This window comes from Drosophila arizonae, chromosome 3, assembly GCF_054131065.1.
Source record: "Drosophila arizonae isolate 15081-1271.41 chromosome 3, UAZ_ARI_1.0, whole genome shotgun sequence".
NCBI lineage: Eukaryota > Metazoa > Arthropoda > Insecta > Diptera > Drosophilidae > Drosophila > Drosophila arizonae.
In genome coordinates, this window is record NC_142923.1 from 30,365,990 (window position 1) to 30,391,265 (window position 25,276).

Here is a 25,276-nt window from a genome sequence, read left to right on the forward strand (position 1 = left end):
AACGCAGCAATCGCGCGTGATTACCCATACAAACGCAACTTACCGTTACTTCATTTAACTCAAGCAAACGATCAGTGTTTGACTTGAGGAAACGAAAACAGAAACAACTATCTCCCTCAGAGCGCGAGAGAGCTAAGCCAGACGCGACAAAAACAGTTTCTGTCTGAGTTTTTTTGACTGTGTCACTGAAAGACACTTTTTTGCAGACAACGAAAAAGTGTTAACAGTTATTTGCGAGCTATGGTATGAAAGCGTTCGTGCGCATAATGAAAATGTTTTCGCGATGAGCATGCACACACACACTCTCGCTTGCTACATGTACTATGAGCATTTGTATGCCTGTGTGCGAAGCTCTTGCCGCCTGTAGCAATTTTACAGTCCAGCATTTGCATTTGGTCGATCTTGTGAAGTCCTCACATACATATGTATGTATGTATGTACAATATATACATTTGTGTATACATCTTGTGTAAGCAGAAAGACGCGAAGAATTATTGAAATGGTAGAGATCAGCATTTACAAAACGATAAATGTATGGAAACTTAGGTTTATTTTCAAAGAACGCATATTAATATTGTTTTGAATAAAGTACTTGATTAAATATTATTGTTCTTAGATATAATCATGTTCGTGATGCGTATAAAGATCAGTTTGCATCCATAGCATGTCTGACACTGAAGTACACAATTCCATCCATTTCCCTTCTCGTACTTATATGCCAAAATGATCATTGTGAAAATAAAATCGAAGGCTAAGAACTCGTTAGTATAGATCTTCTTCCATAGAAAAATCGGATGTTTCTCCAGCATAGAGTGAACTGAAAGTTTAACAATATATATAGAAAGTTTTTTTTAATTCAGTGTAGATCATACTTTACGGCGCGACTAGTAAAGAATACAATGCGCTTCAACTTCTTGTTGTAGAAGAAATAATTGAAAGACCATAAACAACCAGGTTCTCCAAACGGATCTGAGCTTAAGTCCGGATTATAGCTATATATATCGCATTCCGATAAATTAATTTCATCATCTACGGCTGACCACAACGGTTGGCGCAAAACCTGGTACTGGTCCCCAGCTAAAGCTGATAAATTTGAATGAACCGAATTCATAACCCATGGCAAGGAAGGTTCCTTACTAAATTCATGAGACTAAAAACATAAAGCGAGTTAACTTAGGGTTCATGTTTTATTTTGTATACAGGTATTTTGTCCTTACCTTTGCGTCTGAAAAATCATAATCGGGCTCAAAGGACGCATTTAAAGTTGCAATCAAGTAAAATAAAGTTTTTCGAGAGATTGTGTCACATAAGATTACGCCTTCATCCCCTGATTGACTGTTATTGCGATGAAAGTTTGGTGAAAGATCCGACAAAGTTTGCGGAGGCGACAGCGCTTGCAAATCATGCCCGTGCGTCTCAGCTGTAAATCGTTTGTATAATACCTTCTCAGCTGCAACCATTTTGCTTGAAATAAAAAAAACATACATATTTCTTGTCATAAAAAAGCTTGTATGGTTATTAATATATATGAATTTACATGATATGAATCAGTGAATGTACATATTTTCAATCGAAAGTCAACGTTCATTACAACTATTCTTTGCTTATACATACTAAGTGCTCAAAATAAATGTAACTGAGATTTCATACCAGGAATAGCTTTCTATTCGTCCGAAAATTGTGATTCCGCCAGTTTGTATCGAAAGCGCATTATTTATTGCTTCGAATCGGGAGCTCTCTAATAGCTTCATCTTTCTTCCACCAGTTCCCAGAATCTGTTCACCGTCGAGGTTGTCTCTATAAGAGCAATTTCGTGCGACGTGTCTTGCCTATCTAGTGGGAATCTTTATTTGATTCGATAATTGTAACTTATCCAAATCTGACCAATAATCAAAACTGATTTTACGGGAGATCCTTAGGCGCTTTGCGGTCTTTTTGAATCTATCGGCGTCTTGTTGTTTCTCGGTTGGTTTGCTCTTGATGCGTTCATTGCCCAGAATGTAAATGTTTGACAAATTGTACAATTTCTGAACATGGTATCCGGATGGACTGCGATTCTCTTTTTTACTGCCACTTTTTTCTCGACTTTGTAAATATGCTGAAGTCTGCACTGTTTCAATAACATTACAGTTAGCCAATTCTCAATTAAATTTTTTATCTCTGGCACTATTCGGTGCTGCAGAATACTATATCGCTTTTTCTTTTCTTTTATTATCTATTTGTATTTGATTATTTAATTACTTTTTGTTGTATAACTTTGTATTAAAGTACACACATATGGATTTATTTGTGTTTTCCTTTTAACTATGCATTTGTAGATTCATGCATCAGATTTTTCCGCATAAGCATATGTTAATATATATGTATATATAGTAAACACTTCAATATATTATCAATGTATAACGAGTTTCATGTACGAAAGTGTTTGCAATGACCTTCGTATTCAGGAATACTCATATATAAATATGGCGTCGAAAATACCCAGAATGACGACGTTATGTTTTATTATTTGAAACAATATCTTTATGACCTTAAACACTTCAGTTTATAAATGTTCAGAATCCATTGAACGCAACATATTTGAGTATTCCATTTGATTTCTCTAGATATATATAAGCTATACACAAATAGACGAGAAAAATTTTTTTTGTTACTTGAATCCCTCACACCAGCATTACAACATGAACACTGGTTGTATTTATGTGCTTTTGGTACTAAACTGGTGAAAATTAAAAAATACTAAAGTTTTGGTAGTATGTTTTTTAATATTTGGCATACATTTCTTAGTCAAGATAGCGTAAAGTGTTACACCACTATCCATAGAACACGCACCGGACACGTAGTGTAAAGCGTTTTGCACATTTTTTTTTTTGAGCGTTAGCACCCCAGACAACTTCGTATTCGCTCGGCTCCTCACTTTTAGGTTTGGGTTACTAAAATATACGTAGGCACACCCATTTCGCTTCATGCGCTCGACCGAGATGGTCAACTTTTGAACAAAAGATCCCTCTATGCTCAATGTTTCCCTTGCTCTCTCTCTCTCGATGCTCTCTGCTCACTTAAATGTGTATATGTATTTATGCATGTGAGCACATGCAGCAGCTCACGAAAATTGAAATTTCTTCGCAGCAAGAACCCATGTCTTCTCTTCTGAGTGAAGAGTATTCCGAACTCTTCAAGCCGTTTGCCATGCGTTTTCGTTGTTATTTTTGGGAAGGGTATGAAAGCGTTGGAAATGTTTTCGCGACGAGCATGTACACACACACACTTACAGTATGCTACATGTACTATGAGCATTTGTATGCCTGTGTGCAAAGCCCTTGCTGGCTGTAGCAATTTGAAATTCCAGCTTTTGCATTTGGTCGATCTTGTGAAGTGCTCACAATTGCATACATATGTTTGATTGTGTGTACGCAGGGGCGATGGGCCGCAATCACAAATGATGGGGTAATCATTGTAGAAGCATTTTAGTGCCTTTATATGTATGTGCGTGTGTGTATGTTTATGTGTGTGTGCGACATGGACATTGACGTGCGCCTACGACAACTTAGAATTGTGTGAACGATTTTGGGGTTTAATTGAAGAGGCGCCCTTAAATTTAAGTAGATGATTTTATTTCAATGTTCGTGGCATCTAACGGATGCCTCTTTTTAAAAAAGGGTCAATTTGGGCAATTTTGGTATGCAATTTTTGTAAAACGGGTTAATTTTACCTGTTTACGTATTCATCTTTTTAGAAAGGTGTCAAATTGACCTGCATATGTATGCACAAGTGCAAGGGTTCAAAAAACACATCCCATTTTGCCCACTGGGATTAATCAGGTACCATTTTTAAAAAACATTTATTCTGATAGGCAAACCCACGACCATTGAATGAAATCAGGTACTTAAACATAAGCACACCTTTTCAATTAAAACCCAAAATCGTTCACACCATTCTAAGTTGAGGGAGGCACACGAAAATGTTCATCTCCCAGGCATACACACACGCAAGCCACACACAGGCATACAAATGCTTCTACAAGTTATATCCCATAATTGTGAGCAGCGCCTCCCATGCGTACACACAATCAAATGTATATACATACATACATACATATGTATTTGAGCACTTCACAAGATCGACAAATGCAATTTTAAAATTGCTATAGGCAGCCAGAGCTCGCACACAGGTATACAAATGCTCATAGTACATGTAGCATACTGTAAGTGTGTGTGTGCATGCTCGTCGCGAAAACATTTTCAATATGCGCACCAACGCTTTCATACCCTTCCCACAAATAATAAGGAAAACGCATGGCAAACGGTTTGAAAAGTTCGGTATACTCTTCACACAGAAGGGAAGGCATGGGTTTTCGCTGCGAAGAAATTTGAATTTGTGAGCGCTGCTTGTGCTCACATGCATACATACATATACATATTTGAGAGAGCAGAGAGCATCGTGAGAAAGAGAGCAAGGGAAACAGCGCAGAAGGACCTTTTGTTCAACAGTCGACCATCTTGGTCGAGCGCATGAAGCGAAATGATACTGCTTTCTTATTTTTTCGTAGCCCGAACCCAAAAAGTGAGGAGCCGAGCAAATACGAAGGGTCTGGGAGATAGCTCCCGAAAAAAGTGTGCAAAACACTTTACACAACTTGTCCGGTCAATGTGTTCTCTGGTTAGTGGCTCGGCGAACATGTTCGTATAAGAAATTCGACTGTGGATAGCCCCATTAAAAAAAAAAAAAAAAAAAAAAAAAAAAAAAAAAAAAAAAAAAAACGATGTTTCTTCATAATATTTAAGCAAAATTTAAAAATGTGTTTTTTCGCATTGATCAGAGACTTACACTACATTGAAGAAAATTGTTTTACATTTGTATTGACTATAAAAAAAATTTGTAAGATAAGATAATGAGTTGTAAAATAAAGTAGAAAAATAAATGAACGATATAAATATATATTTTTTTTTTTAATTTTAGAAATTGAAGCGAAAATAACTAGGTAGATAACCAGTCCGACAATAATATTAAAAACCAATAACGATAGTACAGAAAAGGCTCACTAAACTGAGTAATGTTATCGAACTTGTTCAGAAAAGTGAATTTAACGCTATTAAATATATGTATGTTCAATAAATGTATCGCAATCGGATAGATGATGATTAAGAAATTTACTCATAAATTAAATACATAAAAAGTTAACAGTTATTTGTGTAAATCAATGATTATTATTGTGTAAATTGTATTTGCGTGTGGAAGTCTATACTAGGACTTATCAAACAGATGTAAAATCATTGGGTGTTTCCCAAACAGTAGATACATTTTGCATTATAAGAAGTTCATGTAAATTAATGTAAATGTCAAATAAATTGTAAAAAATATTTTAAAATACGTATAAGACCATGTCATTACTTATATATTGACATATGTATGTGATGAATTTCAGATCAAGAATTTTGTATATAAGATGGCGGAGGGAAATGCTGGAACTATTGCTGAGGGTGCCGCTGCTTTGGCTGCCCCACATCCCAACGCCGAAGTCATCAGGGGGCAAATATTTGAAGTTGGTCCAAGGTATAGAAAACTAACATATATTGGAGAAGGCGCATATGGAATGGTGGTGTAAGTATATTCCTAATGTGCATTAGATATTCATACATATATGGATACATATTGTTTACATGAAGCCACCGTCATGTACATCTAAATGCATAGTATGTGTGTGAACAATATAACTTAAAACATACTTACATATATTGCATTATTTACATGTAATATAACGGGGTTGAATTAATATCAAATCTAAAACTTCTCGAATAAGATAATGGAATATAAAATAGATTTTGCTTTACTTGTGATGCTATTATCTTGTATATGTATGTGTGTATGCATTGAATTTGGTAAACTTGATTACCTCCTAATGACACACAACATTTTTTGACTTTTTTTTTTAAATTCAAAAACCAAAAATAAACCTCGATATTGCTAAACAAAATTATTGACACACAAAAAAAACTTAAAAAAACAAAATATTTGAAAAACAAATTGATAATATCTATAATTAAAATTTTGTATGTTACCTTTTAACTTTAATAATGGCTGATAAGAGGTTTGGCATAAAAAAAAATGTTATGTTGTTATTACCCGTCTTGAGATGCGCCTATCCAATTCATTCCACAAGTATTCAATTGGACTTAGGTCTGGAGATAGTGGTGGGTGTGGCAACACACGGGCGATATTATATTCCAGCCATATCTTGATGATATGGGTAGAATGCTTGGGGTCGTTGTCATTTTGAAATGTGAATTAGCTTATTAGTTGTAGTTTTGAAATAGCTATTGCTCGAAGAGTTCAGGGGATCTCGTAGTCGAGCACTCTCGACTAGAGCTTTCTTACTTGTTTAAAGTTTATCTTTCAAAATATTTAGATACAAATGTTTGTCTATTATATACAAATACTAACTCGCGCACACCTGCTGCAGTTATGCAACCCCAGACCATCACCCCACAACCACCATGCTTAGCGTAATATTGTTTTTGTGAAACGCAGTATTCGGCATCCTGCAAACAGTTTTACGCCCATCCGATCGAAATATATTGAATTTGCTTTCATCACAGAGCAAGACTTGACTTCAATAATCAAATGGCTTGCTAAAATATTCCTTGGCGTAGTCCAAACGCTTCGTTTTATAATCATCATTGATGCACGGTTTTCGTCTAGCCACAGCCGTATTTGTCTTCTGCAGTACTCTTCGTATCGTAATCGGGTGCATATCCCTCCCAATTTCTCTTATAACCTCAGGAGCAATCTGTGTTGATATTATTTTGGAATTCATTTGCACCTTTCGAACGATTTTCCGGCATTCATTGCTGTTCAACAATTTAAGGCTTTGCGGATTGCGGGCTTGCTTGGAGTGCTGCACGTAGCTTCGAATAGTGAATCGGTTTCTTTCCATTATCTCTCCAGTTTATGCATAAAATCTGCCTTGTTTGTGCAAATGCAGGATAATTTTCCTCTGAGTGACGTCTCTTTTAGCTTGGGTGCCATTATTAAGACAAGTAAACCAGTAAGAAAGCTCTAGTCGATACTGCTCGACTACGAGATCCCCTGAACCCTTGGAGTAATAGCTATTTCAATATTTTTTCGCGTCTTTCAGCACACACAACACACATACAAGCATTTACACACACAAGCATAAACACGCATGGGCGCAGTGTGCGATTACTATGAGAACTTAATTGTTTAATAACTTTGTGGACATACGATCTTCATGAAACTTTTTATATTATGATTATATAATATGCATGTATTTGCCGAAGCACAAATCTCTAGTATTTGAAATACAAAAGTGAGGGTGAGGGGGTGGATATAGAGGTGGGGAGTAAATTTTAACTAAAACCGAAATTGCATAAATTGCATAGAAGCATACATTAAAAATTTGGAGACTCTATCAATAAAGGTGTAGAAGATATGATTTTATAACTGGTTTTCGATAAGGTTTTTTATCGATAAAAAAGATCGGGATGAGTTATCAATTTTTAATGATAAACTCAATATCCGCGCTGTAATTACGAACATTAAAAAAAAATTTGAAGTCTCTAGCTTTTATGTCTTCGGAAATCGACGCGTTCAAACATACGGACAGACGGACGGACGGACAGACGGACAGACAGACAGACAGACAGACAGACGGACAGGGCCAAATCAACTCAGCTCGTCACCCTGATCAAGAATATATATACTTTGTGGGGTCTGCCACGCCTCCTTCTCCCTGTTACATAAATTTCAACAAAACCATTATAGCCTGATTTCCCATTGAAAATGGGTTCAGGGTATAAAAAATGTACGCTGTAGTGTTTCGCAATATTTGTATTGTATAATTTAATAAATACCAAATTCTATTTAGTAAATTTTTTTATTTTTTTTAGAAAAATTGCTATAAAGTTGAAAAAGCCTGCTTTGCCAATAATTTAGTTTGTCACTGTATGTGTAAGTGGGCTATCTACAGACGAATTTTTTACACGAACATGTTCGCCGAGTTTGCCTACTATGATGCGAGCAGACAATTTACTTTTGCTTTGACGACATTAATTGTGGCGTTTTCTTGGACAACTTTATATTTTAATTATAATTCGTCCCATGATTTGTTGCGCATTTTTTTATTTTGATAGTTTTTGTTTTTATTTTGCCACAAAACCAGCTCATTTTTTTAAACAATCAAGAAATTATCGGTTCATTTTGGCCTATGTTGATTGTCCGAAATATTACTAGAAATGATGTTCGTGCGAACACTCGAATCCACTGTCGAACATGCTCGCACGAACACCCGTAAGATAGAAACATTTCTATTTCTATGCGAACACAAACGGCGAACAAAATATTCGTACGAACACTTCTATCCACATTCGAATATTTGATGAACACAACATGTTCGTGTAACAAATTCGTCTGTGGATAGCCCCCTTAAGACAGAATGTTAGACCCATTTATAATGGGGCTCTTTTCGGATACTCCCAACTAGAGTACTCCTCTTGAACATAAGTGATATACCCGTAGCTTAATTTAGATTCAGCATAAAAACGTGTGGAGATTGAACTGTTCAAGCAACTGTTTCAATAATTCTTCGCATTTGTTCCGCTGACACATTAAACATCTAATGCAAATACACATGCACACACACACACATGCATAGGCACACATAAGGCCGCAATCAGTTAGCCTATTTGAGGCTAGATGTAGCCTATTTGAAAGTGGCCTAGCCTGTTGATATAAAACCTATTGAAAACAAGTAAGAAGACTCTAGTCGAGACTGCTCGGCTAGGAGATATCCTGAACCCTCTAATCTGATATTCTAATCATTATGGACTTCTTTTATGTACACATACATACACATGCACTTATAAGCACGCACTCTGCTAACTGCGCATTAAGCATGGGCTGCGGTAGGGCTGCGCTGCAATGTGGGCAATATTATGAGAATTTATTTGTTGAATAATTTATTTTGTAGATATACAAACTGAAACTTTCAGAGCGTAATCATATGGTTAAAATGTATGTTTATTCCAAAGCACAAGTCTCTAGTACTTGAAATGCGTTTTCTACAAATTGGTGTCGAAGGGGGCGTGGTATCTAAAATCTGTAAATTACAAAATCTTTGTATCCATTAACTTTATATACAACGCAAATTTGAAGTCTCCAGGTCTAAAAGTGTTCAGATTAGGCTGAAAAAACAATGTCGATTTTTCGATTATTCTCGATAAAAAAGTTATCGGATGAGTTATCGAAAAAATATGATAAACTTGTACTGCCTATGGTATACACGAGTATGCATGCCAAATTTCAGCTCTCTAGCTCTTATATCTTCTGAGATCCCTTTGCTCATACGGACGGACGGACTGCCCGATACGAGATCCCCTGAACCCTTCGAGCAACTGATATTTCAATAATTATTCGCATATGCACACATACATGCACACACACAGACATACGTACGCACGCATAAACACGCAGTGGCTGCAGTGTTGGCTTACTATGGGAAGTTAATTGTTAAATAACTTGTGGATGGACTATCTTCATAAAACTTTGAGATTATGAATATAACATAGATATGCATGTATTGCCAAAGCATAAGTCCCTAGTATTTGAAATACACCTTTTACAGATATGTTGGTGAGGGGTTGAATTAGAGATGGAGGGTAAATTTTGACAAAAAATTCAAATTGTATAAAATGCATATAAGAATACATACAAAATTTGGAGTCTAGCTTTAAAGATGTAGCAGATATAAATTTATTACTGGTTTTCGATAATGTTTTTAATCGATAACAAAATAACAGAGCAAGTTTCGATATTTAAAGCAAAACTCGATATGCGCGTGCTATACACGGACCTAGGAAAATAAATTTCAAGTCTCTAGCTCTTATATCTTCTGAGATCGACGCGTTCAAGCATACGGACAGGGCCAAATCAATTCAGCTCGTCGCCCTGATCAAGAATATATATACTTTATGGGGTCTGCCACCCCTCCTTTTGCCTGCTACATAAATTTAAGAAAACCATTATACCCTAATTTCCCATTGAAAATAGGTTCAGGGTACAAAAACAAGTAAGAAAACTAGTCGAGAGTGCTCGACTAGACTAATAATAACAAGTAAGAAAGCTCCAGTCGAGACTGCTCGACTAGGAGATACCCTGAACCCTCCAAGCTGATATTCTAATCATTCTGCACTTCTTTTATGCACACATACATACACATGCATCCACACGCACGCATAAGCCTGCGCTCTGCTAACTGCACAGTAAGCAGCGACTGCGCTTGGGCTGCGCTGCAGTGTGGGCAATATTATGAGAATTTATTTATTGAATAACGTCTTTTGTAGTCATACGATCTTAATGAAACTTTTAGAGCGTAATCATATGGTGAATATGTGTGTGCATTCCAAAGCCCAAGTCTCTAGTACTTGAAATGCGTCTTTTACAAATTGGGGGAAAAGTGGGCGTGGTATCCAAAATCTTTAAATTACAAAATCTTTGTATCGATTAACTTTATTTTCAACGCAAATTTAAAGACTCCATCTCTAAAAATGTTCAAATTAGGCTAAAAAAATAAAATCAATTTTTCGATTATTCTCGATAAAAAAGTTATCGAACGATTTATCGAAAAAATAAAGCAAGCTCGTACTGCGTATGGTACTCACGAGTATGCATGCCAAATTTCAGCTCTCTAGCTCTTACAACTTCTAAAATCGACGCACTCATACGGACGGACGGACGGACGGATGGACGGACGGACGGACGGACAGACGGACAGGGCTATATCAACTCAGCTCGTCGCCCTGATCAAGAATATATAAACTTTTTGGGGTCTGCCACGCCTTCTTCTGCCTGTTACGCACTTTTTAACAGTGTTTGTTTTGGTAACTTTTGTAACTGTAATTGCCGAAGTCACTTGCGGCATACTTTGTTACAATGAAACAGATCGTAGGCGTAGTCTTGTATTAATGTGCAGAAAAGCAAAAACTGTGGAAGCTGTCTGCTGCGAAAATGCGAACTGCGAAAACTGCTCGCAGTTTTTTAAACACTGCTTTTTAACAAAAACATTATACCCTGATTTCCCATTTAAAATGGGTTCAGGGTATAAAAATAACAATGCATTCAAAATGACTATATTTCACATTTTAAAATGTTCTAAAAAGTCATCTTCTATATTAATTTATGTATATTTTCAAGCAAATATGCTAAAGCTTCATCCTTCGTTAGTCGAACCGAGATTTTTTCTCGCCTTATTAAGGTTAAACGGAGTAAGAAATGTATTTTTTAACACAAGGGATGTATCTTTCTCGTTCGATTTTCGGCCGAAACCGCGGTGGCAAGGAGAGATATGTGGTGACCCTGATTTACAGCTAAATCGGATACCAGTTTTCTCTTCTGGCGGCGTTAACACGTTCAATGGGTAGGCGTCCAAATGGTCTTGATGTTGACGGTTTAGGATTTGAAGATAAAAATGAACTTACTGTTATAGCCATATTGGACAAAAGCCATTTGGTATGTTTTGTCTTAAATCTGGGCATACTTATATTAAATTTTGCCAAGTTCTTTTGTATGTAATGGTAAAAGCTTCTCACTTTGGTGCTGACTTCATTTTTTTTCTTCGGGCTTAAATAGAATTCTTTCAGTTTATCATAAATGCAACCCGAAACGGCAGATTCGCGATGATTGTTTTGTATGTAGATCTCTAGCAGTTGCTCTTTGGCGAATTTAATCACAGCTACAATATTTGGGATTTATACACAACGGAGCAAAATGGAGCAATAATTTTTTTTTTACATTAGTTTATATACACTTTGCACTATACACATAATTATTTTTTGGCACAACTTGGCACAAAATTAGTTATAATCCACAACAGACGAGTTAAAAGGTTAGCTTTTTCTACTTTTGGACAGCTCAAAGAAACGCACACAAAAAACACACTAAGAAACGTGAACAAAATTTTTTTCTACATACCCTGGACTTTCTGTTCCTTAATTTTAGTGAAAATAGCTAAAGCCAAAATCATTATAGTTTTACTTTCCATAATAAATTTGAATTTTCGTCGAAAAATCGGCTCGCTGGCCCAATGTGCAATGGAGGAAAAAAGTATTTTGACAACATATTGCGAAAACTTGAACCTCATAGTTCTGCGTGCTGAGAGGGGTAACGGTACTCAATACATTTTTCAGAGAGAGCAAACATAATAAGCTATAAGTGACCAAAATATTGCATTGATAACATGACTCATTATTTTTTTTTATAATTATTTGCATGGCAGATTCTCAGTTTTTGGCTGGACAAAAGTATTTTGACATTCCTTTTCAAATTCATTTTCGGTAATTCGCTTGGATTAAAAAATACGTTTATTTATTATACTCATTCACGAAAGTGATTTAGTATATTGATTTTGTGCAATGTCCGTCTTGCTGTCCGTCTTGCTGTCCGTCCATCTGTCCGACTGCCCGTCTGTCCGAATCTAGAACACATACTCGTGTATATCTCTAATTTATAAAGTGTTGAAATTATCCTGTCCGCCCACTAGGGGCGTGGCAAATCGGAAAATGCATTTTTCGATATACCAGAAATCATATTAGTTGAAGAGCTAGAACGCTGAAATTTTGCACGTAAGCTAATGTTATGATTCTTTAAAGTATAAATAACAAAAATTATATGTTTTTATTATTATTATTTATTATATTATATATAGTGATTTTGTAAATTCTGCTATATTTTGGACACTATTGATGCTAGAGACCTCAAATTTTGTATATATACTCGGGCTGTCCACCCAAGACCAAAAAGCATGACAAACCGTAAAAGTTTATATCTGCTAAAGTAAATAGCTAGAAGCTTCAAATTTGTATAATTGAGTTATTAGTGAGGAGGATACTATATATGTCGTTGACCCAAAAATAATTTTTACGCCTCTTTATGGACGTGACATATCGAAAAACACCCAGTAATTTTCACATTTTTTGAGCGTAAGCATTCAAATTTTGTAGTTAGGGTACCTTTCGCTCGTTCTAAGCACTGACCAAAAAAGAGGTGTCTACGCCCAGTGTATTACAGTATTAGAGCCAAACTTAGCTGCTAGATTGCTGATGGGATGTGAATAAGTATTCCGCAGTCGGTAGCGCCCGACTGCAACGTTCTTACTTGTTTTTATACCCTGAGTGTAGGCGTGTGTGTGTATGTATGTTTGTGTGTGGGTGCCTGTGTGTTTCTTGTGTAAGCAGAAGGACGCGAATGATTGAAATAGCTGTTACTCAAAGGGTTCAGGAGATCTCGTAGTCGAGCAGTCTCGAATAGAGCTTGCTCACTTGTATTGTTTTTGAGCTATAGATGCAGAATGGAACAGTTCAGTATCTCCAGAATGCTTATAGACTTTTCTAACAAATAAATTCTGCATTGGGCTGTGAATGAATGTGTTGCTGTAGGTAACGCGTTAATGGCTATGTATTCTTTGTCATACGAAAGTTCTATTATCGATATTATCTAAATGCGCACACACCTCGTTTTATCAGAATAGCAAACCTTTCATGTTCTTTCTTAATTGCGCACTGATTAGATGTAAGTCTTACTTCTTCTTAGCTTAACACTTGAATTTAGGGTAGCCGTACTCCACATTATTTATAAAATGTTTATGTTATTTTACAGATCCGCTGATGACACGTTGACAAACCAAAGAGTTGCTATCAAAAAAATTTCACCCTTTGAGCATCAGACGTATTGTCAACGAACGCTAAGGGAGATAACCATATTAACCAGATTTAAACACGAAAATGTAATTTAAATTAATAATATTGTTCCATTTTAATTAAATAATTTGTTTCATTTAGATAATTGATATACGTGACATTCTGCGAGTAGATAGCATAGAACAAATGAGGGATGTATATATTGTACAATGCTTAATGGAGACTGATCTGTATAAACTACTTAAAACACAGGTGATATAAAATAATTTGAATATGTATATATATATATATATTTTTGGGCTATTTTTGATAGTTGCTTTAATTCAAGTGGCCGTTTTTTGAGCTCATTTACAATGAGCGATCCTTTAATGAATACGTATATGTTTGTGCCATGTCCCTCTTGTTAATCAGGCTTTTACAGTCTATGGATTAACCAATTCCCGCTTGAATGTTGTAGTAGCCGAACTTCGCCGGAAAGTTGTGAATTGCTTTAGTATCTTTAGTATCTGCTTTAGTAATATCTACCGCTACATGTATGGTATCTTATTAAATACTTATTCCGCAAAGTATAATAATTAGTTTTAATTTGCGCAAATGTTGCAATATCAAAGCAAAACTAACCAGTGTGGTGATCTTAACTAGAAAGTCAACATCAGGCTACGATGGTATAACACGTTTGATGACTATATGTGAATATACAGGCAGAGAAGGGCGTGGCAGTTATCGGACACCTTGTGAGCTAGAAGTCAAAATCAAAATTTGGTTTGTGTTTTTCCTATAACTTCCCAGCAATTTTACCATGTATTTAAGCTTGGTTGCTAAGAATGCCATTAAAATCTGTTTAGTAACACAGACAGAATTATAAAAAACGTTAAATGTGTATTTTGTATAACGTTCCTAACTCAAATTGATAAATCCAATTTACGAAAATCCTATTTCGAATTCTAGAGACCAGAGAGTGGGCTAATGCACCCATATTCTATTCTGAAAATTCCTTGTTCAAATACGTTCCCATAACGTTGCCCAAAATGCAACTTAACTCTTACTAGTATTTGTTGTTCCCAATTAATTATTATTATTTCTTATTTACAGAGGCTGAGTAATGATCATATCTGTTACTTTCTGTATCAGATATTGCGTGGCTTAAAGTATATCCATTCGGCAAACGTTTTACATCGAGATCTTAAGCCGAGCAACCTTTTATTAAACAAGACATGCGATCTAAAAGTGTGTATATTTAAATGACACGTTACATATACTGCAGTTATTTAAATTCAATCCTTATTAGATTTGCGACTTTGGCTTGGCTCGCATTGCTGATCCAGACCACGACCATACTGGGTTTCTTACAGAATATGTAGCAACTAGATGGTATCGGGCACCTGAAATCATGCTTAATTCAAAAGGATATACAAAATCCATTGATATCTGGTCGGTTGGATGCATTTTGGCAGAAATGTTAAGCAACCGACCTATTTTTCCGGGAAAACATTATCTAGATCAACTGAACCATATTCTTGGAGTCCTAGGTTCTCCATCCCAGGAAGATTTAGAATGTATTATAAATGAAAAGGTATGTATTAAGAATTCGTAAAAATATTTTGATTGCTAATAATTGTATTTTAGGCACGAAATTATTTAGAGTCTTTGCCTTTTAAACCAAATGTGCCATGGTCGAGGTTATTTCCAAATGCGGATCCTTTGGCTTTGGATTTACTTGGTAAAATGTTGACGTTCAACCCACACAAGCGTATTCCAGTAGAGGAAGCTCTTGCACATCCATATTTAGAGCAGTATTATGATCCTGGCGACGAGGTAACCTTAATATCTTAATGATGTAATAATATTATATAAACTGATTATTTCTTTTTTACTTTGTAGCCCGTTGCAGAAGTACCATTTGGCATTAATATGGAAAATGATGATATATCGCGAGACGCTTTAAAATCATTAATCTTTCAAGAAACGTTGAAATTTAAAGAACGACAACCAGAACAGGCGCTATAAAAACAATTATTAAAAAATAAAAATTAACATTTTTAAATATTTGTTTTATTTTAATTTTGTTTTTTTTTTTTTAAACATGGTAATTAAATTATTCAGTTTCTCATTCCTTCATGCATATGAAGTAACTTTACTCTGCAGTGGTAAATGTATTCAAGTTACCCAAAAAAAAAAAACAAAAAAAACTATAGTAACGTATATGCAATTAGTCTATTTATGAACATCCCATAAATATTCAACATAGTTATAAATAACATCATTAATAAGTAATTGGCTAAGCATATACCTCAAGAAAAAAAACAATACGTTTTTTTAATAATTCATCTAAAAAAAAAATTTCTTAATTTTTTGTTTTTTTTTTCTATATAAGAAAATACTTTATTCTATCTTACCCATTAAAACAATTATATTTTGTAGAGGATCAAACTTATTTATCGAAAGCATACCGATAATGGTAATAGAGATTTTTTGTATGCAAGCTTTTATTTTCTGATGTGAAGGGTTTTGCGTTTATGTCAGTTGAAGGAGTGGAAATATTAAAAAAAAAAATTGATATCTGTATGATGTAGTGATGCCGTACAGGTTATTCCGCAATACGTGCTTCCTAATGATTAAGATTTTTTTCCTAATGATCAATTTACAGTTATCAACCATAGCAATCTCATTTTCAGACCATAGTTAGCTTTTAAAATAACGGTAAGCAAGGTGTCTAGTAAAATCTTTTATAAAACAACTTAAAATTGATTCAGAAACTTAAAGTGTTACAAAATATTTATATTGAACGTAAACTCATTTCATTGGGGTATATCTTATGTGTTATTTCCTGGTATGACATAAATATATACTACTCAGAAATTTTTAAGACATTAGGATATAAATAGCACATCTATAATTTTTTGTCATTTACATATTAAAATTATAAATCGTAAAACTAAAAAAAAAAGGAGAAGCACATTTGTTACTTAATAAATTATATGTTGTGGGACTAGCAAATAATATAAGTATAATATATACATATAAAGAATTATTTAAATAAATTACAATCAATGTGGGCTTTTCCAATCAAATAGAATATCTTCAAAGAAAAGTATTTTCAAATTTTCTTTTTTAAAGCCGTCATTGTCATTTTGTCTTTAAAGATATAATTTTAGATGAGAAATAAGTCATCAAAAGGTTTATTGATTGTATAATTGAATGTTTTTGTCAGTTCCTTTTATAGGGAACTGCAAATAGTCAATTTGCTTCTCTTTGAATACATAAAACCTTTGCCTTGTCTGCTTTATTCCACAGAGTAGTCAAGTGTTAACATGTTTTTTATTATCCAAGAAACAAATTGAACTTTGTTATATACATATTTAAGTCGAATCATCGCGCGTGTAATGCCCATAATTGTGTAGATTGTAAGCACAACATGATAAAATATTAATTGAAACATTTAACTTAGTATCTTAAAGAGTTTATGTAATTTTTACATTTTTATGTGCGTTTGCTCTCAATTCCTAAATTAAAATCTAAAAATATTGTCAAAAGAACAATACAAATTTGCTATAATAATGAATATGTAATACTTTGATGATGAAATGTAGTATATGTTTTGGGATTGATTTACTCATAATGAAGATGGAACTCCTTAGATTTGCATATTCACATGTATGCACTATTGTAAACATGTTACATTCAATTTCTACACTTTTTAAAATTGCAATTATGCATTGCTCATTAAAAAATTTGATATATGTATTTATTTACGTACCTAAAGATTTGAATTTACAATTAGTTACCGTATATGCATGTAATTCCAAAACACATTTCAAGGTCAAGAGTACGATCTCTTAAATGTATGTATTTTAAATAAACATTTTACATTTATGCCAATACACTATGAACAAACTATTATTTTTTGTGAGCATTGTTAACAAAACTTACATCTTTGTATGTTGAAATTTTGAATAATTAAAATGTAATCATCATGGCTAATTTAGAAAATTTATTTTGTATAGTACACTTAAGATAACTCATTTGTTGGTGAAGGGATGAATTCATTGCCAATGATCAGCATAAACTAGGAGATTTGGAAATGTAAAGCGTTGTTCATGCGGATTTGAATTATTTATTTGGATGATAGTGTAGCATGTCCAATATGTTGAATAAATACTGTAACAATTCATTGCAAGTATTAGCAATAAATATCAAAAGCACACTTATAGTGCATGTGTAATTTCAGTGCCAGCATGTTTGACCCAACAGCGCACATGACCTACATTAGACATGCAGCTCTTTCTCTTTCTATAGAAAAAATATATTGCAGGCGCTCCGCTGTCAGTTCACTTTTCCTTGGCCTTACTTGATGCGCCAGGCGGTGCCGGTGCAGGCTGTACAGGCTTCTGCTTCTATGGTGGGAGACCGGTGCTGGCAGTGCCGGTGTACTCACATTAAGGTGAGTTTAGTGGTCCCTCACATGTCACATGTTCTCTTTAGTTTTGAAATCTCTTTTAATTTGGGTGGTGATTTGGTTAATTTTTCTTTTGCAATATTTGGAACGGCAGGCTAGGTGGATGTGTGCACAGTTGGTGTTTGCTTTTTTCAAATTGTAGGTTGATATTTTATATGTTCAACTTCGGCATGTAGTTTAACCGACCGAGTTGTTCCAACTTATCAGCCTAAAGCCTAACTTGCTCTGAGGTCTAAGTATAGGCAGTCCTTGGGGGTTCTATGCCACATCAGTTTGACGTTCACGCAATGGTGGACGCTGATGATTCCATGGCAGACGACAGGTCAAGTCAAAGAATAACGTCGATACTCAGTAATTTGAGCTGCGGAGTTTACTTCAAGTTTATTTTTAGGGACCCCATTGTCGCTTAGATACGGTACTTTGCTAGAAGGGATGTACGACTCAACTTTCCAGGAATATTGAAGTAACTATAAGAGAAATGCCAATACCATTCTCGACGTTTAGTGTCGAATCATAAATAGTCTGAATAACTTCCTCAATTTGCTTTACAAGCAGAGCGCGCATTGCAGTGTGCGATGCGTCGCGACAGTGCCAGAAACTAGTTGCTAGAGGCGTGCCTGACTGCAGAGCCCTTATTTGTTATATATAAATACCTTCGGCTAATAAACCCGAGTACATATTCTAGTTCTGAGGCTACCCGAAAAATGTTCAATAAAATTAGCATACTTATTTCGCTCCGAGAATGGTGAGATCAAGGGATATCAAATAGATGTCTAGTTATATTTAGATATATACTTCATATCTTAAATATTGTACGACTTGCAGTTTCTTAATCAAAACGAAGAAACAATCCAACCTAAACAATGAACATACATATGTACATCTCCTTGGCAACACGCATCGTATATATTCTTATGTATTTATTTGCACACCATTTGAGCAATAGACATAAGCATTAGGAGAGCAGCAAATAAATTATTCAATTAAAATAAATAAATTCTTGTAATAAGTATAATTTGGTAGGAAAATATAAAAATATATATAACGAGAGCCTATACAAAATCTATAAACAAAGGCGTATATATTTAAAATTTCAAGTCTCTAGCTTTAAAAGTGACGGAACAGATGGACTAACAGCACGATTGACGTTGCACAGAACCATTCGTAACGCTTAGCAACCTTAAATGTCAAGTAGTATTGTCAAAAATAACAAGTAGTTTTACACAATTGAACTGAATTATACGAAACATATTTTCAAAAGATATATATTTGCTGAAAAAAAAAAACATTTACAATGTCTGATGATGGGAATTTCGAGTCTTGTGAATTTGCAAATACTACGGAACATGGTCAACAGCCTGTTCTGGAGCCTGAAGAAATGGGTATACTTCCGCCTAACCATCCTTTGCTACGAAGATTTCAACTGTCTTTGAAGGAACATCTTTTGCGTACAAAAAATAAGTTGGAAAACGAGATTACAGATATAAAATATCATGTCAAGACCAAAGAGGAACGTAGGGAGGAGCAGGGGCTGGCATTGTATGACATGCAAAATAAAATTACATACCAGGAGCAACAAATCAAGGAAATATCTGCCCAAATTGATGAACATATCGAAAAACGCCAACTGGAAGAAGCCGCCGTAGAGATTCTAAGGAAGGAATATGACGAGAAAATTAAGTTGACAAGAACTCAAAAATCATTATACCATAATCGAATGATGGAACTAGAAGATCTTCAAAGTTTGGGCAGTAATATTAAGAATTGGGCATACGAAGTGGAAGATGAAGTTAAAAATGCAAAGCGCATTGTTAGCCGCGATGCTCAATTGCAAAAACAGCTGTCAGAGGAAAAAAGAAAATCGGATATACTATTTTATAGACTCGATATGGAAGTAAAGAAAAAAGAAGCAGAGCTGCAATCAATTTCCGAAGATGAAGTTGCAATTAAGGAGGTGGTTAATGTCCTTAACATGAGCATTGCCGATGCTAACACTGATTTGGAGGCTCTGCAAAATGAGCATAAACGCTTAATTCAGGCATGGAGTGAAGTTATCATAGCTATTCAGCAAAGAGATAAAATACTCTTTCAAGTTCAGGACAACATACGGTACGTAATTCTAAATAACAGTATGGAAATTCCTCTTTTTATATCCTGAACCCATTTTCAATGGGAAATCAAAAAAAGGCTATAATGGTTTTGTTGAAATATATGTAACAGGCAGAGGCGTGGCAGACCCCACAAAGTATATATATTCTTGATCAGGGCGACGAGCTGAGTCGATTTGGCCCTGTCCGTCTGTCCGTCTGGCCGTCTGTCCGTATGTTTGAACGTTTTGGTAGATGGCGCTGCAGCAGTGAATCCATTTGAGTTTTGCCAGCGCCGCTTCCAGAAGTGAGGTGGCGTAGTGTGTTAGCTGCAAGACTCTCGATCGAGAAGTCGCGGTTCGAATCCCGATTGGTGCAGCTGATGTTAATTTTTTTTAATTATTTCAAAATATTTTTATATTTTCATAAATGAGTTTTCTATTTCATTAATTTTTTTAAATACACCGAAATTGAAATTTTAACCATACTTAATGTGCGTTTTTAATAGTTTGGTTATACTAGCAGATTCTTAGAATCACATCAGCAGTTAGTTTGGTTTAGTTTTGCTAGATGGCGCTGCAGCAGTGAATCTATTTCAGTTTTGCCACAAGTGCCGCAAGTGAGGTGGCGTAGTGAGTAGCTGCGTGACGCTCGATCGAGAAGTCGCGGGTTCGAATCCCGAGCGGTGCGAGCTATATTAATTTTTTCAATTGTTTCAAAATATTTTTATATTTTATTAAATGAGTTTTGTACTTCATTTATATATTTAAATATGTCAATCGAAATTGAAATTTTAGCCATACTAAATGGGCATTTTTATTTGTTGGGTTCAGGGTAGTATCTAGTTGAGCACTCTCGACTAGAGTTTTCTTACTTGTTTTTTTTTTTTTTTTTTTTTTTTTTTTAATACTACATACATATTTAATAATAAAAAAAAATAACAAAATTTAAAAAAACAGTAAGCAAAAAGAGTCAATAAAACTGAATTCAAACGGAATTGAGGCCGTGAAAAAGCAAATTTCAAGAGAAATGGAGCTTAACAAAAAGCTGGAATCCTTCAAGCAAAGATTGGCCGATGATATGAGTAACTTAAGTCGTGATTGTAAGTGAAAAAGTCTAATCAATCGCAATCAAGTTATTAATTTATACATATTTTTAGGCCAAAGGGAAATGGAAGCATTACTGACCTTGCAAACAAAGCTGGACGAGTTTCCAGAGTTTCTGGCCCGTACCGAAGCCGATTTGCAAGAAGCGACTCGTGAAGGAAATAAATTATTATCAGAAATGCGTAGACTCGATCTGATTTTGGACAAAAACCATCAAAAAAAATTCAAAACTGAGGAGGCCATCTTGAAGTTAGCTCAGGATCAGCTTATCACTGATAAAGCTAGTGCTTATCGTCTTAAATTATTAAATAAAGCTCAAGAGCATCGTCGAAGCGTTGACATTTCGTTGTCGAAAGTACAAAATCAATTAGCATTGGCCATGCTCGATGTGGAGAAATTGCGAAGCGTATTATTTAACACAAAGAAACAAAATGACAAAATTCAAGACAAACTAACTAAAGCTGAAGAAAAGTCAAATAGTTTGGACGATGAACTAAAGAAGATACAATCTAAAATTGAAATCAAAATGCAGCGGTTCGAAAAGCTTAACAGCCTGATTGAAGAGATCCACAGCGTTCATGGTGACGAAACTGGTAACCCAACTGAACTTAAGGTAATATCACTAACCAGAGAACATATAGACCGGACAAGTAGTGTAAAGCGTTTTGCAAACTTTTTTTTCGGGAGTTATCTCCCAGACACTTCGAAAGCACAATCATTTCGCTTCATGCGCTCGACCGAGATGGTCAAATATTGAACAAAAGATCCCTATGCGCTGAATGTTTCCTTTGCTCTCTCTCTCTCTCTCTCTCTCTCACGATGCTCTCTGCTCTCTCAAATATGTATATGTATGTATGCATGTGAGCACAAGCAGCAGCTCACGAAAATTGAAATTTCTTCGGGTTAGACTGCCGTTTCTTCCCTTACGTGTGAAGAGTATACCGAACTTTTCAAACCGTTTGTCATGCGTTTTCCTTATTATTTGTGGGAAGGGTATGAAAGCGTTGGTGCGCATATACACATACACTTTCCCTTGCTACATGTACTATGAGCATTTATATGCCTGTGTGCGAAGATCTTGCCGCCTGTAGCAATTTTACAGTCCAGCATTTGCATTTGGTCGATCTTCTGAAGTGCTCACATACATATGTATGTATGTATGTACATATATACATTTGATTGTGTGTACGCATGGGAGGCGCTGCTCACAATTATGGGATATAACTTGTAGAAGCACTTGTATGCCTGTGTGCCTTTACATGTGCGTGTGTGTATGCATGGGAGATGAATATTGGCGTGTGCCTCCCTCAACTTAGAATGGTGTGAACGATTTTGAGTTTTAATTGAAGAGGCGCCCTTATGTTTAAGTACCTTTGGGAAACAGCCAGTAAATCAAACATTGAAATTCTTCAGCGTTACCAGTCTAAAACACTGAGAACAATAACAGGTGCTCCATGGTATGTATATAGCCAACTTTGACGTCCATAAAGACCTCAAACTTCCTCTTATCAAAGAGGAAATAAAAAAACCGCAGAGAGGTATTTAAATAGGCTACATGACCACTGCAATGCTCTAGCTTCTGGACTCCTCGACAACACAAATAACAGCGAACGGCGCTTAAAAAGATTCCACGTATTAGATTTGCCAAATAGAGAATAGACTAGTAGAGAGTTAAACTAGTAGATTAGCTATAAATATGTAAATATATGGTTATTTATAGTTATAGTTTAAAGATTTGCTTATTGTTTTGTACAAGACAGATTGCAAATAAAATAGATATACATAAAAAAAAAAAAAAAAAAAAAAACAAAACAAAAATTCAATTCAGGGCGACGAGCTGAGTCGATTTGGCCCTGTCCGTCTGTCCGTCCGTCCGTCCGTCCGTATGTATGAACGCGTCGATATCAGAAGATATAAGAGCTAGAGATTTGAATTTTTTTTCCTGGGTCCGTGTCTATCACGCGTATATCAAGTTTTTCTTTATATATCGATAACTACTCCCGATAGTTTATTATCGATTAAACCCCTTATCGAAAGTTAGTTATTGAATTATATCTTTTCTTTTCAAGAGTACTTGGTTAGCACTGTATATTTGTACTCTAGTGTTGTATTTCTTTATATTCTTTGCAATAGTATTCTTTGTAAATAGTATAAATTTATTCCATATATATTTTCCGGATATAAAGTATATAAAGTTTCCAGCTAATGTTCCAGCCTTAATAACTAGTTCATTTTTTTTCTGTTCACAGATAAAGCAAATAGAAAAATCTATTCATGTGGGCGAATACCAAATTAGAGAGCATCAACAATTTTGGATAATGCTTCAAAATCATTTTGTAAATTTAACCCATAAAAGAAGCGATCAGCTACATGAAATTCAGGTGACTAGAAAACGTAAGTATATGCTTTCAACAAAACAGAGATTGTTATCTCAGACTATAGCTTCATGCTATGAACTGTGAAATGGTATGGCTATGTTTATACCCCTTTTCTCATTTGGATGGACACTTTTATCTAGAAAGTACTTTTGCTGTCACGATTATATTGTAATATAATAATAATATAATAATATAATTTTTTTCAGCCCCAAAAAGAGCACGCTTTCTTGTTAACGTTGAATATCAATGAAATTTCTTTGAATTTGATTGAACTTTTATTTTCAGAATTATCGATCATAAAGCAGAAATCGCTGAAGGTTGACCAAGAATTAGAAATATCTGAAAATAAGACAAGAGATCTAAGGCTAGATATTCAGAAGTATACCTCAAAATTGGAGCTATTGAATGAGAAAATATACACTAAACGAAAGAACCATGATATTGAAGAAAGCGAATATGAGCACGAACAATTTGAGCTAAGCCAAAAACTGAAGGTAAATTTGGTGATCTGCTTCAGTTCCTAAAATATTACATTTAATTTATTTTCAGGATACCGAAATGAGTACATTAAAGTTGGAAAAAGATATAAATGAATTGTTAAATGAAATTGAACTAAGCAAGGACCTTGTACTCGATAGACATAGAGAAGCTCTTTCCTGGGAAACAAAGCATAAATTGATTGAGGAAACTATTGATTGGACTAAAACTGAGCGTTCATTAAACGGTGAAATAGGGGCAATGAAAATTGAAATTCATAGAATGACCATTCGCTTAAATCAATTAAAACGCGCACAGGAAAAATTGGTGCAAGATTTAGAGCATTGTGTGATGCATCGTGAACAAATTTTCGTAAATGCATCGGTGAAAGAGCACGTTGATGCAAAAAAGAAGAAATATAAAAACGCATCCCAAGCCCAAATAAAGCTTGATGAAGTCCGCAACAAATCAAAAGCCATTCAAAATGAAATAACATTTCTTTCCGAAAAGCGCATTACTGATAACATAAATAATATTGAACGAATGGTCTACATTCTACGAAAAAATCAAAACGATCTTAAAGAAGTTTCAAATAAAGATGCATCTATCCGAGCTCAGATTGAAGATGCACTTCTTTTAAAACATTTTAATTTAGAGCAAATAATTCGCAAACAAAATCGTGCTAAGGCATTCCGTAAATTAAATCAAACAAAAGGACAACAAAAAATTGTTAGATCAGAGAGTTCAATTGAGCAGCAATTACAGGCTCAAATCGAAATGAATGATACTCTAATGGAAATTGTTCAAACTTTAACTAATGATTATCCCGAGAAAAAATCTTTTTTTTCAAAACTGTTTAACTTCTTAAAAGAATGAAAATTCTTACAATAAATTATAGTAATGTAAGATATGTTATACCATAAACTAAGATTTCATTTAACCGATTGAGAATTATGTTAAACTATAAACTTGTTTTTTCATTACCCGACGGGAAGTTATTAGAGTTTTCCGTAATATTATATATAGAGTTAAAGGCAGATGAATGAATACATTCTCTCCAAAA

General features: G+C 34.8%; 3 protein-coding genes across 7 annotated transcripts; 2 read left to right on the forward strand and 1 right to left on the reverse strand.

Moving 5' to 3' along the window:
- Positions 1-533: 533 nt before the first annotated feature.
- On the reverse strand, positions 534-2,708 carry Maf1 (repressor of RNA polymerase III transcription Maf1). Its single transcript, XM_018001940.2, has 4 exons — positions 1,651-2,708; positions 1,218-1,464; positions 873-1,150; positions 534-817 (listed from the first exon to the last, which is right to left on the reverse strand). The coding sequence occupies exons 1-4, from the start codon at positions 1,749-1,751 to the stop codon at positions 763-765; spliced, it is 681 nt and encodes a 226-aa protein (XP_017857429.1). The 5' UTR covers positions 1,752-2,708; the 3' UTR covers positions 534-762.
- Positions 2,709-4,980: 2,272 nt separating this feature from the next.
- On the forward strand, positions 4,981-15,753 carry rl (Mitogen-activated protein kinase rl). 4 transcript variants are annotated; one of them, XM_089464375.1, is made up of 8 exons: positions 4,981-5,102; positions 5,426-5,601; positions 13,669-13,795; positions 13,851-13,961; positions 14,802-14,936; positions 14,998-15,282; positions 15,336-15,524; positions 15,591-15,753. In XM_089464375.1, the coding sequence occupies exons 2-8, from the start codon at positions 5,447-5,449 to the stop codon at positions 15,714-15,716; spliced, it is 1,128 nt and encodes a 375-aa protein (XP_089320501.1). In that variant the 5' UTR covers positions 4,981-5,102; positions 5,426-5,446; the 3' UTR covers positions 15,717-15,753. The 4 variants fall into 4 exon arrangements, with proteins under 4 accessions (XP_089320501.1, XP_089320498.1, XP_089320499.1 ...); XM_089464372.1 differs by lacking the exon at positions 4,981-5,102 and adding an exon at positions 5,109-5,332; XM_089464373.1 differs by lacking the exon at positions 4,981-5,102 and adding an exon at positions 5,109-5,322.
- A 149-nt stretch (positions 15,754-15,902) lies between these two features.
- Positions 15,903-25,181, forward strand: l(2)41Ab (lethal (2) 41Ab). 2 transcript variants are annotated; one of them, XM_089464359.1, is made up of 7 exons: positions 15,903-18,150; positions 19,427-20,274; positions 21,212-21,354; positions 21,412-21,971; positions 23,608-23,752; positions 24,022-24,230; positions 24,286-25,181. In XM_089464359.1, exons 2-7 carry the CDS (start codon positions 19,460-19,462, stop codon positions 25,087-25,089), a joined length of 2,676 nt encoding a protein of 891 aa, XP_089320485.1. In that variant the 5' UTR covers positions 15,903-18,150; positions 19,427-19,459; the 3' UTR covers positions 25,090-25,181. The 2 variants fall into 2 exon arrangements, with proteins under 2 accessions (XP_089320485.1, XP_089320484.1); XM_089464358.1 differs by lacking the exon at positions 15,903-18,150 and having other exon boundaries at positions 18,170-20,274.
- The last annotated feature ends 95 nt before the right edge of the window (positions 25,182-25,276 follow it).